The 14,917-nt window shown below is 45.3% G+C and overlaps 1 protein-coding gene across 1 annotated transcript; it reads right to left on the bottom strand.

Moving 5' to 3' along the window:
- Nucleotides 1-4,827: 4,827 nt before the first annotated feature.
- PSMB2 (proteasome 20S subunit beta 2) lies at nucleotides 4,828-12,462 on the bottom strand. The gene is made up of 6 exons (XM_065041650.1): nucleotides 12,256-12,462; nucleotides 11,220-11,342; nucleotides 10,967-11,037; nucleotides 7,495-7,657; nucleotides 5,995-6,044; nucleotides 4,828-5,057 (listed from the first exon to the last, which is right to left on the bottom strand). The coding sequence occupies exons 1-6, from the start codon at nucleotides 12,344-12,346 to the stop codon at nucleotides 4,950-4,952; spliced, it is 606 nt and encodes a 201-aa protein (XP_064897722.1). The 5' UTR covers nucleotides 12,347-12,462; the 3' UTR covers nucleotides 4,828-4,949.
- Between the last annotated feature and the right edge of the window lie 2,455 nt (nucleotides 12,463-14,917).

Genomic DNA, 14,917 nt, shown 5'->3' with positions numbered 1-14,917 from the left:
TGCCCCATCCAGGGGCTCTGGGAGGGAGACGGGGTTTGGTGCAGCCCTGTGGAGCCAGAGTGGGAACAAGAGCATCCGCAGCCCCGTGTGGGACGGGGACCCCAGCACGGCGTGGCCATTTGGGCACAAAAAGGCAGGTTTTGGGCAAACTGAGCATTCAGCTGTCCCCAGGAAAATGAGCAAGGCAAAAGAGGTGGGGAACCTGTCCACCCCATGAAGCATCTTTCCTAACATGTGGAAGAAAGATGGACAGTTGAGAGAATCTCTACCGTAGGTCTTACCTGGTAAAGTCTGAAGACTTTGATGAAAAGATAAAAAATAAATGAACATTCCTGTTTTAAAGTATTCTCTGATTGCTGTGAGGGAGTAATACCTCTGTTCAGTTTAGTTTGGGACAAAGATTTTTCTTTCTGTTAACGCCATGTGTTAATAAGCTTTTTGAACACAGACAACCTCTTGGTTTAGTTCTCCACATTCCAAAAGGGTCATTTCAGGCTTTCCCTGATGTATTTTTTTAAGCCAATTTTGCTGTGGGATCACAGAAAGCTCTTTGAAAATAGCATCTCCTCCAGCATCCCATGGTGCTGTAGCTTCCCCCCCCAGCACAGTGTTGCTGATAAAACATAGTGAGCATCCTCACTTGAAGCACACAGTCAACATCAAGTGCACTTTTGCAAGGGAGAACGGGATTATCTTAAAAAGATTAAAGATGTACCTTATGTCCCTGCTCGTTAGTGCTTGGAGTAACTAGTAGAGGATGGACTCCAGTTACTCTTTTTGGCAAATCTCTGGCTGTCTTAGGCTTCACTTGTGAAAGCATCAATAAATACCTGTTTCATGGGATAAGTGTCCAACACTTGTGAAAACGATCCAAGAAACAACCTTGTACATCTGATGTGCCGCTGTCAGGGAAGGTGTTAATCCCTCCTCCATAACACCAAGGTTCTGTGCCCATCGCACGATCCGCATAGGGATGAAGAGCCAAGATGGGTCTGGATGGAGGCGGCACGGTGTGTGCAGGATCACTGCCCTCTGCTGAGACGCGCGGGTCGCAGCGTTGGGGCATCGGCTGCGTTTCAAGTGCAACATTTAGCAAGAGGAGATCAAGCAACGCGTAAGCCCGTGGGCATTTTGGTGGTGCTGTAATAGGATACTGTCAATAACCCTAAAAATACTGACACAAAATCTGATGGAGCCTGCTTTGTCTTCAGTTAATTAACTATTTCCATGTTTGTGCATAAAGACTAGAAATATTTGACAACATCAAGGAAGCCCCTACTAAGCAAAAGGTACTTTACCCAAATCAAAATACACTTAGGCAAGTCGTCATTTCAGACAATTAGATTATTAGGTTAGCCTCACCTTGTATGGTTAGAATCAATTTATAGACCCAAACTCCCTCAGTTCAGCTGTGAGGATGCTGTGGAGACTGTGTCAAATGCCTCACTCAAGTCAAGGTAGATCATGTCCACTGCTCTGCCATCATCCATCCATCTTGTTATGTCCTCATAAAAGTCAATGAGGTTGGTCAAGCACGACTTCCCCTTGGTGAAGCCACGTTGACTGCCCCAATGACCCTCTTATCCCTGATATGCCTTGAGATGGCACCAAGGAGAAGTCGTTCCATCAGTTTCCCAGGGATGGAGGTGAGGCTGACCGGTCTAGAGTTACCCAGGTCACCCTGGCAATTCTGAAACAGATCATTTTGAACAGCCTCTCACCATCCTCAGCAGCAAAGGGTTTCTCTATTCCTGCCACAGCTGCCTTGAGTTAGACTACATGAAGAAGCTTATTGGATAACTACCTAATTGCACATTAGCACAGAAACAAAACACTTAAGCTGTCACTTCACATTTTCAAGGCAACTAACTTATTTTTAACATAGTCCTCAGCAAGTCAGGAGTACACAGAGATTCAAATCAACATAGTCAAGAACATGGAAGAAAAGAAGTTACATGTTTTAATTCCACCATTTCCATTTGACTTTTTAAAATCTGTTAAAACAACTTAATGCCTGTTTAGTTTGATCAGTGCTCACATGAAAATTTCCTGCACTTAATTACTGCTGATGGCAGACTGATAGCAACACATGGAAACTCCGTATAAGGTTAAACCTTTGAAGAAAAATAACTTAAAATGGTTTGAAGGATAAACTTTTTACAGGTAGGATAAATTTGTTTCCTTACAGATGCAACCAACTCCTAAACATGAACATAATGTCAGCCCTGGCACTGGCTAATGCTTCTTGTAGGAACCTACTGCCAAGTGATTATTCTATTGTGTAGTCCTCACATTGGCTCACTGATTTCTGTGGGCACAGCTGCCCAGGGCCTCGGGTTTGTGCAGCAAAAGCCGTCCTGCCCACAGCATTTCACGTCCCGTGGCTCAAGTGTCTCCTGGCTTCTTTAACTGAACAGGGTCACAGATTTCTTGGGCTGGAAAAAATCCTGGGGAGACATTCAGGTGAATGAACTTGGGGCGTTCTCCCCCACCAACAGTCCCAGATAAAGGTCTACAACAAAATGCAGATTTTCTTGCATGAAAAGGTATAATTAAGACCAAGAAAATGAGCTACGAGCACCGCACCTACACTCACAGGCTGCTTTCAGCACAGCACTCCCAACCCAACCAGCCTCAGGCACGGAGACTGGTCCCTTGTAAACCGATCTGGGAGCAAACCCCAAGCTCTGGGATGAGCTGGTGCAATGATCTGTTGCACACAGGGCTCAGGAAAAGAGCAGCTTTAAACAGGAAACCTAAAACGAGAAAAAGTGCCTTGTTAACTCTTTAGGCCCTGAGGCTTTGGTAGTAAAACATATGGTCAGAATTACCAGCCAAAGCAAAGCAGAGCAGCTCACTGAGGGTACAATGCCCCAGGAATACCTTACCTTGGTTTACAACATTAACTTCTTATAATATGAAGAACAAAAATACCCCCACAATTTATTAGTAGAAAGCAGTATTTTCTTGTAGTACTCAATTCTTCCCGAGATTTTTTATGAAAGAGAGGCCTACCATGCTAAATATAGATGTTTTTCAAATGGAAAGGTGAATTCTTCCCAAAAGGTATTCCCAGATTCTAGGCAAAATGCGGTTTTCAAAAGCTTTAGCCCCAAAAGTTGAAGGAGGTAGGTTTTCTTCTCTTTACGTAATGCAAATAGGAAACTTAAAACATTGATTTTTCAAACAGATTCCATGTATTACTATTAAAAACACAAGTTGACTGTTTCTGAACTTACAGATCAGCACTGCACACCTTTAAAACAATTCAAAGTTACACAGTATCACACCTTTGCTTAGGGAGTGTAAATTATTGGAAAGGCCTCAAAAGAATCTACTTCATTAGAGCCTGGAGTCCAGTCTCATCGTGGGCCAATTCTTTTGTTCTGCTGCTTTGCAATCAAGGTCTGGATTTATTCATTCCTAGAGGCTGCTGCTCCGCTGGCTCCTGCTGCAGCCCCTTGTATCTCTCACTCACCAGGGGATTCAGATCCTGGGCCCTGCCCTGGGGCGAAACATATGTTCAACCTGCATCCAACACGGGGGCTTGCAAGGGAATAATTGTTTTATGTTTATTAATCACCTGCATGCAAATAGGTGCCAATAAAAACTCCAGGCAGATCCTCTGCCAGACTCACATGAGCTAATAGCACCACAGCCCAGTTTTTATGTGTGCAATAACAAATCTCCCCAAGAAGGAGGCATTAGTGCTTTGATATGCAGTGACAAAAATAGCACATCAGCGCAGCCACTCTGCAGTGACGAGAAGAGACAAGAAACCTGCAAAAACATTCAACATCAGCAGTAAAAGAAATTAGAGATGCTGCATATTAAGCTAAACAAATACATTAATGCAACATGAAGGGGTGAGATTTCAATTACAGAACTAGAACACTCAGACTCTACCCATGTTAACTGCGACCTGCCAAGAGAAAAGAATCAGACTGGGGGCTTCTTAGTGTAAAAAAAGTTTGAAAAGGTTTTTAAAAGACAAAATTTTCAGCAAAATGTCTTGTATGCCATTAGCCTCACATAAAAGCCACTGCAGCCATGGCTACAACAAAACCAGCTGATAATTAAACCAATTCTGGAAAGAAATAAGCAAAAAGCCTGATGGGACTTCAGTTAAGAACTGGATTTAAGGGCAGCCTTAAGAGGCAGGATGAGCTGCAAATCTCTTCCGTGACATTAAGCAAGTCTCAGTCTCTAATCCAGCCCTCACCTGCTCAAAAGATGGAAATACTTGGTCTCTAAGACTGACAAGTTTTGGGGGAAAAGACTCACATTGTCAAACAATTATGCAATTAATACATCAGTTTATATTTAAAATACTTAACGAAGTTATGAGCCTACTGTGCCAGCAGAATATTCTTTCCCGGTATCACAACCACAGCCAGGTCAGTTAAGTTAGCATCTTAAAATTCCATTCTATTTGGAAAGCTTTTTCACCTTTCACTTGGATTAGAATAAACAAAGTATAACAAAAGCAAGTCTTTGAAAACTGATTATTATTGTTTTACAAAGCAAACAGTGGTAATATCTTCAGAAAAATGAAGTTGGTGCTGTATGTTCAGCATGAAACACCTGCCTGGCGTGTTTCGAGTTTGAATTATGAGAATGGATGACAGCACACATTGTCATCTAGATAATATAGTACCAGCTTTCCCACACCTAAGAACACTTGGGGGGGTAGTAAAATATCAGAAGAGGAAAGAAAAGCAAGAACCCACATGTGCACCCATTAACAGTAAATCCAGTTTCACCTTCACTGTGGAACAGTTCACTTAAACACTCTCAGGAAGGATCAGTGGAATAAAAAGATAAAACTGGCTATATAAATGTCAATCTTTATTTGATCTCTCAGTGCACTACACGACTTGTGTGCTCCAAATGTATAGAAAAAAACAAAGTGAACAAAAAAGACGACTGCTGAAGAAAGATCTCAGGGGTTAGGACGTTGCTTTTGATAGGGGTATATTCTCCACTTCATGGATGCCATCCTTGTCAATGAACCGGGCATTGAAAGAAGCCAGATTTAGGATGAAGCGTTTCTGAAGCTGTTCAACAAAAGACAAGACAAAGAGATGAGATTCATTCAAAGCTTAAATAAAAGATGAGAGCATTCATTTAAGGGATACGCTGTTGCACATGTAAATTTCCATCCTGGTTCTAGCAACATGACATATCAGGAACTAGAGTGTTGTTTTCACCGCTCAGGAGTCAGAGTGAGTTTGTTCTCTGCTATAAGACCATCCACGTTAGACGAGACTGGATGCAAAATAGACAAGCTTGTTAACAAGGAAGACATTGAAGCAGGAAGACCAGTCAGCTACAACGTAGGGCACAAAGTGTACGTATCCAAAAGATCCTTCAAGCAGAACCACTTTAGAGTATTTCTACCCTATGTTTCCCCAGATGTTTCTTCCCACTTACATTCAATTCAGTCTCTTAAAGACAAGGATGAAGAATATTATCCTACAATAAAAGCCTTGGAGTATGAAAGGTCATGTTTACGCTAAAATTGATCCTGAACTTTAAGGTTAAATTTTTAACTCAGATATCACTTCACAAGCTGGAAGAGAAGTACGCTTGCAGGTATATACACAATAACAGAAGGATGCTTGCATTATGTTCAGAAGAAACATAAAAGGAAAAAGTCAAAGGCTGTCTGTGTCAATATTATGCTAAGCATGGAAAAAGCAGAAGAAAAGCAATTAGGCTTCAAGTTTATGTTCTGGAGGACATGAACCATGCTAAGACAACGCAAGTGCCCACAAATCCCTCTTATCCCTGATATGCCTTGAGATGGCACCAAGGAGAAGTCGTTCCATCAGTTTCCCAGTAGCTATTCCACATCTGGTCAACATGCATTTATTACCCCTTCTGGCAAAGACGGCAAAAAAATGCGACAAGAAGAACAGGAAAACATCAGCAAATGAATGCAAACAAACGTTCCTTTCTCAAGATCATAAGGCCCTAAGTTTGGCAACTCACCTCCTCTAGACATTTTTTTAGGAGCTCCATAGCTTCCTCACGTGTGATACCTGAAAGAGAAAACATCCACAGATTGATTTAATTAGAGGCCATCTCTCTCAACAGAAACTTTATTAAATTTAAACAACTTTTCAGCTGAGCACCAAACCCTCTCCTTCCCAGCTCACAGAAAACACTTTCCAGATGTACCAAGGACGCCCTGCACTGACGCGCTCACGCTGCAACAAGCCATTGAGAATCGATTTGTTCCACCGAATGGGAAGCATGACGGAATTCTGCCTCCCATGGCCAGGGACTGGGCTGCGGAGAAGTCCAGCCGTCTCTCTCTCCCCGAGTTTATTACAGTTTAAATCAGCTCCATCTGTCCACAGCCGGCTGCAAGTCAGCGACAGTATGAGGAGACGGGTTTTAGTGCTACGTTCCCTGCTGGGTATTAGTTTTAAGAATGGGAAAGGCACGTGTGTGATGCCCTGGCTATTCTCACCCATTTGGATAAAATCCAGCACTCTATGGGGACAACCAGCCATGACAACATATTGTAGGTCACTATTTCCCTCTTTTCACAAGGAATGGTGAAAACGGAGCAGTATCGCTTTCAAGGGGCAGGACAAGTAAACAACTAAGCTCTGTGGATCTCACAAAACCTGTTTCTAGAGTTCATTCCAGCCCTGTGTCCACTGCTCGGGCAGAAGGATTACTAAGCAAACATCTCTCTATGATATTAAACTCAGCTTTGCACGCAGGAGTAAAGGAGTTTTGTAGCTAAAGCCAGAGATGTCAGATTAAGAATATTCCAAGCTTTGAACATTACCTCATCTGTAAAGTGGGGATGGGACCATATTTATTCCTTGGCAGCGCAAGAACTGGATTATGATTCTAAAATTAAAACTTTAGACAGGTACAGACACGTACAAGAATTACGATCAAGAGGTATCATGTGCGTGAAGCTGTAAACCAAGCCAACCAATCTTCATCGCCACCACTGCAGAGTACAGAAGGAAATCTTGCTAGGAATATCTTTTCACTTGTTTGCTTTTAATATATCACACAGAGCCAATCCAAGATATGGAGCAACAGAATCTGGAACTGCCCTCCTAAAATTGATACTCTGGGAAAATGTACATGTCGTAGCCAACAGACAAGCAAGTAGAAGGTAAAGCTATCAAAATGTTATTTATTAAAAACAGACTACTAGCAGCTAATGATCCAGGAAAGCCTAGTCATGTTTTAGAATAAATTGAAACTTCCTCCACTTACAGTCTGTTATGCTTCAAACAGGAAAACACGTTAAGGAGTTGACTCGTTTCGTATTACCCTTTCAGCAAAACCAGAAGGCAATCTTTAAAGCTACATTTATTCTAACAAAAAGTCAAGTTCAAATCTGTACCACCTCAGCAATTGTGCTGGACCATCTGAGTCAGCAAAAGCCAATCTCTCAGTTTAAGCCTGTAATTCATTAACCTGTAACAGAAGAATTTCTTCTACACACACTCCACTTACTTGGCTTGTAATAGCGGTCGAGGATGCTGAGGGTGAGGAACGCGCCGTACCCGTGCGCTGCAAACGGAGCTTTCGCCAGAGCCGCCAGGTAATCCATGTAATAGAGCGCGGGCCCGTCGTGCTCATCGTAGCCGGCCAGGAGCAGGTTGACGTGGTAAGGGGTCTGCAGGCAGAACCGGGCGCTTGTGAAGAGTCTGCAATCCTAATTCCCCTTGCTACCTACAGACCCGCAACATCACTGGTTGCACAATCCTCCCCCATAAAGCACCACTAGCAAACACATCAAGACTGTCTTCTGGGAACATGGAATGCTGAAGTGAAAACATAGCACTCTGATTCTCAAGCTTTCATGGCAGATTCAAACTTCAAAAAGCTTTAATGATGTTTTCATACCAGATTCTTTCATCTCAACACACGACTTGTGCATTTTTACCACCAACACGTGAGAACAACATGAACATTCTGCAGTTTATAAGAACTTCTTTGTTCATTGAGCACGCTCTTCCCCCAATCACACCAGCCTTAACCCTACACTAAAGCCAAAATGTTATCATAAGGAAAAGCTAATTTTGATACTAAGTACAGTGGATTTGCACTCAAAAAATTATTACATGATACCATGTTTTGACTTTGACAAGATAGTGAGAAAGAATAAAACCAGCTACAGTTACACATATATCAAACATCACTGTAAATTGTGTGATTTAATCTTCAAAGCATTCAAGACTATTTGGAACCAAGTTACCATGCAGCTGCATTAGTTTAATTAGTCTGTATTTCATCGTTTATTTATTCTGAAACATCACACAAGTTGATATTTAAGCGCCATGACACAAGATCACTCAAATTACTGTGTGACTTTGAATTACCAACATTGGCATATGCGAGATACTCAACCATAAATAAATGGTGTTATACAGACTTGCACAGATCTGTAAGCTGTTGTTCAGCTGTAGTTTCTACCGCTAATGGCCTTAGAAACAACTTCTTAAAACTCAAATGTAAATCAACTGTTCCTCACACCACCTTATTATTCAAGAAAGGTAGGATTTAAGCATTAGAAAATATACATAATCTATTTAGTACTTCAGTGATTACTAACTAAATTTGCAGACAGGACCTCATAGGGCTCTTAGTGGGACTAACACCTCAGTGCTAGACTGGTTATTCCTCATACACCTCCGTACTTTAGTCCAGCCCAAAGGCAGCCCCTTGGCTTAACTAAATCCATCCTAACAGTTCAAAACTCTTTACAAGACTGGTGTGATTAAAGGGCTACCAAATGAGGGGATAACTGACAAACTTGACTTTTTTTCCAAACTTGACCTTCCCGTTAAAGGCGACATTTCTCATCCCAAGCAGCTTTGCACTTTGTGCTGTTTGACTTAAAATAACTACGGCAATTAAGAGATGTGTGAAATTCTTCAGAATTTACAGCTGAACAGTTGTGCTAAACACACTGAACCAAGCGGCTCGGCAGCGGGAGGCCGGGCGGTGACAGCAGCGCTGTGACATCTGGCGGAAGCCAAAGTCACAGCAAGGGGACAAGGTGGGCATGGGGAAGCTCCTGCCAGGCGTGGGCCCGGGGCCAGAGCCCATCACCGGGAGTTAAACATGGCAGCACAACAAGAAACTCAACTTCGTCCTGTCTGGAGGGGTGTGGGGGGGTATTTTTCCTATTGCCCCCACCACACAACCTCAGTAGTGTGTTAATGTACCAAACCAGGCGCTTGATTGAGCAGGTGGCTGAAGTGAGATGCTGGAGCAGGTCACGTGGAAGGGGAACTACAGCACCACTCACCTACAGGAAATCCAGCTGGCTCCAAAGCTGTTTCTAGGTTTGGCTCAATTGCAACAGATAAATGGAAATCAAAGACATTTTTCAGACCCTACTTCACCTTTTAAGCGTCGTTACACTTGATATTTCCCACCAGAAGAACGTGGAGGCACTGCCTTACATGACAGTCATCCCCAAGAGAGCAGGAGCTCGGACTGCAGGAGCCACAAGGTTCATAAAAGAAATCCAACTACATAATACAGGGAAGAACCCAGATGGTAATTAACACCACAGAACAAGCTCTGTTGCAGACGAGACCACAACAACAGTATAATGCCTGAACTGTTTCAGTGTTAGAACTTTTTATTTCTAAACTATTTCCTGTTTCTAACAGGAGGTGGTGACATGTTTTACCTTTTCATTTTTATCATCCACCTAATTAAACTAGTAGCCTCCAGGAATCCTACAGCAATTTAAATAGCTACAGAGAGCTAGCGTTAGTCCTTCTGGTAGCCCACAAATTATGACAAAAATGTAACAAAAATTCACAGGAAAGAAAAAAAAAAAATGATGGCATGATTTGGATGATCAAATTGATGATCCCACAAGCAGATCACGGAGGGCTGTGTTTAAAGAAAAGGAGATGGCTGTGGTGTGACAGCAGTGTCAGAGTGCAGCGCTTGCTCCAGGGCATTGCCATCTGCAGCAGCACAACATTGTGTCTCCGGTAAATAAACACATCTGCCTTTGCCAGTGTCCTCCCCACTGTGCTGCCCATCTGGAGCAGGGGAGCTGGAAGGGAGGAGGGGACACATGGGGACAATTGGGGCTCAGGGGACACAGCACTGAGGAAGATGACAGTGCCACATCCTGCTGGCTAAATTTACCTGTTAAATCACTCCTGTTAGTGGTACTTTAAATCGTACATAAGAAATAGCTGCCTCTGCGCAAACAGGCAGGATGTTCGGTGTCAGCCTCACCTGCACCGTGTGCACAGGTCAGACACCCTTGGGATGAGGCACCAAACACCACCACCCCCTTCACAACGGCCCCCACACTGCACAGAGTTCCGCAAAACACACCCACTGGAAAACTCGCTGCCTTCAGGTGTCACCCGTGTCAGAAACGGAATCAATGACCCTTCCTAACCTTGGATCCTGAAAAGCCCATTTGCCCCTTCATGACATCTTCTCATACTTTGAAAAAATTACCAGGAGAAAAATTAGTAACTTCACTTTAGTAACTTGAAAATACAGCTCAGACTTGGGTTTGATATTTACTGAAAGCCTTGTGTTGCTGTTTACAAAAAGGGCTTGTTTTGCTAAGTACATCAAACAGCTTTGCTCTATTAAACCATTTTCCAAGAAGATTAAACGGATTGAGCGCATTTGCATGAAAACTGACAACCTTATCTCAGTGTTAAAGAGGCTTAATTGACTGAGCTGTCTGCAGTGCTGTGACAAAATGTTTATTGGGCCTAAGGCTGGAATTTCAAGACTACAGTTGTATCAGTTATTGATAAGCGATAAGTTTTTTAAATATGCAAATCAAGTTATGTTTTAATAAAACATCCTTTCAGCAAAGTGAACTGACCACTAAAGACAGAAGCTGCCACCTTTTTCATCAGACTTCATTACTTGAAAATGGAAATCTTCCCCTGCGAGCCTTTGCCAAAATCTTTCAGCTCTTACTCACTCGACTCCGAAGATAGTCAGCCAGGTTTCGGCGCGTAAAGTTTGCAGCTGCAGTAGGAGACAATTCATAACCTGGAGAAGAAATGTGTGTATTTGATAACAAGACAAATCCATATTCATGTTTCACTTCCCGACTTCTCGTTCCTATTTTGAAATTACATGATATTCTTTAATGACAAAGCATCATTAGTCTAATTCCGGTTTATTAACTCGGCTTCCAGCCCCTCAGTGAGTAACTGTGCTCCTTCACTCACCATTTCTCATTTTGTAGAGCTGAACATTTTTCTGGATGTATTCTGCAAACTGCACAGTGTCTCCAGCCTCCCCGACACACAGGAGCAAGATCTTTTCACTCATCTTAAACATTTTGTCATGGTCTGGACAAAGAAAAATAATATTAAGAGCCACAGTCATGAGAAAGAATAAACTATTTTGCCACTATCATAACACATTATGATTTCTTTCAGAACCAAGAAAGTTAAGAGACTCTGAGAACTACATTATGTTCTGGAACGTCACCAAAAGAAACAAAGCTGAGACGCACAAAGTGCTTCCTTCAGGCATTTCAGAAATGTATTGTCTTTCTTATACAACAATGAAGACTAAAACTTCACATAGAACACTGAGGTCAAAGTTCAACATTAGATGTGGTGCTTCCTGGGCTCAGGACTAAGAATTTGGTTCAGAGACTGTTCTACTTTAAATATTCTACCACATCAAGCAACCAAAACCATGTTACAGTTTGGCTAATATTCTTGAGCTAAAGCTTTCACTGAAGGTTTTACTTCCAATATTTCATTTTTTCCCCAGAAATTACCTTTTACCAATGAATTAGACAAAACCAAGCGTTTAATCTCACGCACTGCTATCCCCGTGCAGCTTTTTTAACTCACCTACATTGCGGTACATTGCGGTTTGGGTTAATGAGCCAGCACTGACCTGAACTGCTAAGTTAACGTGACAAACCAACTAATATGGGCTCAGGTGTGGAAACTTTACACTCAGCGACCGGTCCTTTGAGCCCTCAGCTCACTCTGTGTGCCAGAGCCCGGCCAGCAGCCCCCCCAACCAATAAAACCTCAACGGGGACATTCATCTTCACCCAGTCAGAGCCTCGGAGCACCGTGACCACCCAGACGGAGCTCATCCCTCATCCCTCATCCCCCGCAGCCCTGTCTGCCCAGGGCCGCTCCGGGGCTCCCCGCCGGGCCTACCCGGGGCAGAGAGAACTCCCGACCCCCCCGCCCCCGGAACAGCGGCGGGGCTCCCCGCGCAGGCCTCGCCTCTCACCGTGCTTCATCTGGACGATGCTGGAGGCCGCCACCGTGTCGGCGGCCACCAGGACGTAGTCGGGGCCCTGGATGCCGATGAGGTACTCCATGGCGGCCCCGCTGTCCCGTCCCCTCGGGCCGCGCCGTGACACAGCGAAGCGCCGCCGCCTCCTTCCCTCCCGCGCAGGCGCTGGCGCGCAGTGATGACGCCAGCCGGGGGGCGGGGTCACGCGGCGCTGCGTCACGTGGTGCGGGGCGGCGATGGCGGCGGGAAGGGACCGCGGAAAAGAGCGCCGGGTTATGTCCCGTTCACCCCCGGGTTATGTCCCGCTCACCGGACCCCGACGACCCCGGCACCGCACCAGGCCGGGCTGGGGGCTCCCGCCGCCCCCGCGCACGCTCCGTGGGGACGGGGCTGCTCGGAGGTTCCGGACAGACCTGGGAGTTCGGTTTGGGACGAGAGTCCTGCGAGTCTGGGTGTTCGGTGCCGTTCTTGGCCAAAATGCACCGTGTGTGGTGTTAAAGAGCAGGGTCTCGATGCGGGAGGTGGAGCGGTGACAATGGCAGTGACACATCCCGCTTCTGCGCCGCGCTCTGGAGTAAAACCAAACTGGAGTAAAACTGGAATAAAGCACTCAAATAAACCGAGCTGGAATAAAATAAACCGAGCTGGAATAAAGCACTCAAATGAACAGAGTGGGCTCAGCAGCGTCAGCCAGAGCGAATGGCCGCCTGCCTGATGGGCTGCTCTGTGGAGTCTGAGAGGAAAGAAAAGCACTAATCCCTCCTTTTCTGGCAATTTCCTTGGGCACAAATTCTTTTGGAAATAAATGTCTGGTGCTCCTGCAGCTTCTGATCCGTGTAGTCGAGGGGAATCGAGCTGTGAGAGGCAATGAAACCCTTCCCGGAGCGATGGGTGCTGGGTTTGCTGCCCGTGTCTCTGTTTGGGGTATTTCCAGCTGTTCCAGCTGTGTGCCGGGCTCCCTGCAGCTCCCGCCGCCTCTGTGGCCGGGAACCACGACAGCGCGCTCAGGTCCAGAGTCCCTCTTGCTGCCCCCATCCCACCCATTGAGCCAAAACAGGATTGGTTTTGGTCCACGCCGTGAGCTCAGGTACAGAGCTGGGGTGGCATCTCTGCCCACCCCCTGGCCAGATGTGGTTCTGACAGCCACAAATCCTGTTCTCTGCTATTCCCTTCTTTCCCCCCAACTATCTACTTAAAAACTGCCTTGTCTTACGGGGCTGCGCGGCACCCGGAAGCTTCCAGGTGTGGCTGTGACGTAGATAATTAATAACAAGAGAAACAAACCAAATACTCTAATTGCCTGGATATTGTCTAAGTGCTGGCGCCATCCTGACGAGCAGAGTGACTCCAACTGGCACTTGGTGTATTGATTACCCTCTGCCTGAGCCCCGTCTAATACGTTCACTAAGTGCCGCTCCACAAAGGCCCAGCCCCGCGGTAATGAAAGGGGTCACCGAAGCATTAAACCCCCCCGGCAGTTGCCGTGAAGGCGGCAGCCCCAGGAAATAAAACTCTGGATGCTCCAGCACCTGGCAAGCGCCCAACTGCACCTACACCGAGAAAGTCACTGTGTAATTACGAGAGCTGGGCATAACCTTTGTGTGGTTTAAAAAATACTAAATGTGCCAGAAAGCAACAGCAAATTGTCTTCGGGAAACAGTATAAATGAGTGTAAGCAGCAAATTCACCATTTTGACTGTTTTCCAATTGCCTGTAGCTACACTTGTTAAATTGAGTGCTGCGTGCATAAATCAAAACAGGATGTTTTCTTTTACCTAACGATGGCCGAGTTCTGTGCCAGTGCTTCAGTATTTTCTATGTGGATTCAACCCGAAGTTTTAAACACATTTTTCCCTGTGGATCTTTGTACACATTGCACATGTATGTACAGCCAGCCAGTCTAACTCTGCAATTTTTTGAGACCTTTTTAAGAGAAGGTTAATGAAAAATCAACAACTACCGTCCTTGTTGATTTTGATTGGGCCCTAGGGTGCAATTAAACGTTAAGGTTGTTATTGAATTTTCTTGACAGATTGAATTTCCCTGTTTAGGAAGCACGCGTACATCCAGAACACACCTACCGCTCTTCCCGGGGCGAAGGCGCTTCTGACATTATTACATCGGAATAAGAATGGGAGGACATCTCTGCCCAGCAGGAATCGGGGAATAGTTTCCACCATGGAAGGGAACCTGTCGTTATTCCTGCCGAACTTGTCGGGAAAGGTCGGTGCCCGGTGGTGTGGATCTCAGCAGCCCCCACCGCGCTGCTCCCCCGGTCCCAGACCACTGCAGAGTGTTTACCCTCCACCTGCGCTGGCAAGAGCGGGGCGTCCGCTGGAGTGTGCAGGTGCAAATGGATTGTAACCGGCCGTCTGGCATGTCAATAGAGCTGATTAGCGCTTGTGTGCGGCTCTGGCAGGGTTGATCTCGCAGGTGAGAACGTGGCACAGACCAGCTGGGGCCCCGCTCGGTGCAGGATGCTCCTACCCGAGCTGTTCTGCAGCGGCCATCGCTGTCTCTTTGCAGTGAGCAAGAGGATATTCACCCCAGGCAGCTGGGATGCCCAGGGACAGGGACTGTTATTCGTTATTTCCCGGTTTTCCCATTTCTGGAGCTCCCCAGCATCGTGGCTGCTTCCCACTGTGTCAACTTTCCC

This window comes from Columba livia, chromosome 26 (genome assembly GCF_036013475.1).
Source record: "Columba livia isolate bColLiv1 breed racing homer chromosome 26, bColLiv1.pat.W.v2, whole genome shotgun sequence".
NCBI classification, from domain to species: domain Eukaryota; kingdom Metazoa; phylum Chordata; class Aves; order Columbiformes; family Columbidae; genus Columba; species Columba livia.
Note: the sequence above shows the minus strand (reverse complement) of the source record. Positions and strands in the feature narration are given on the sequence as shown.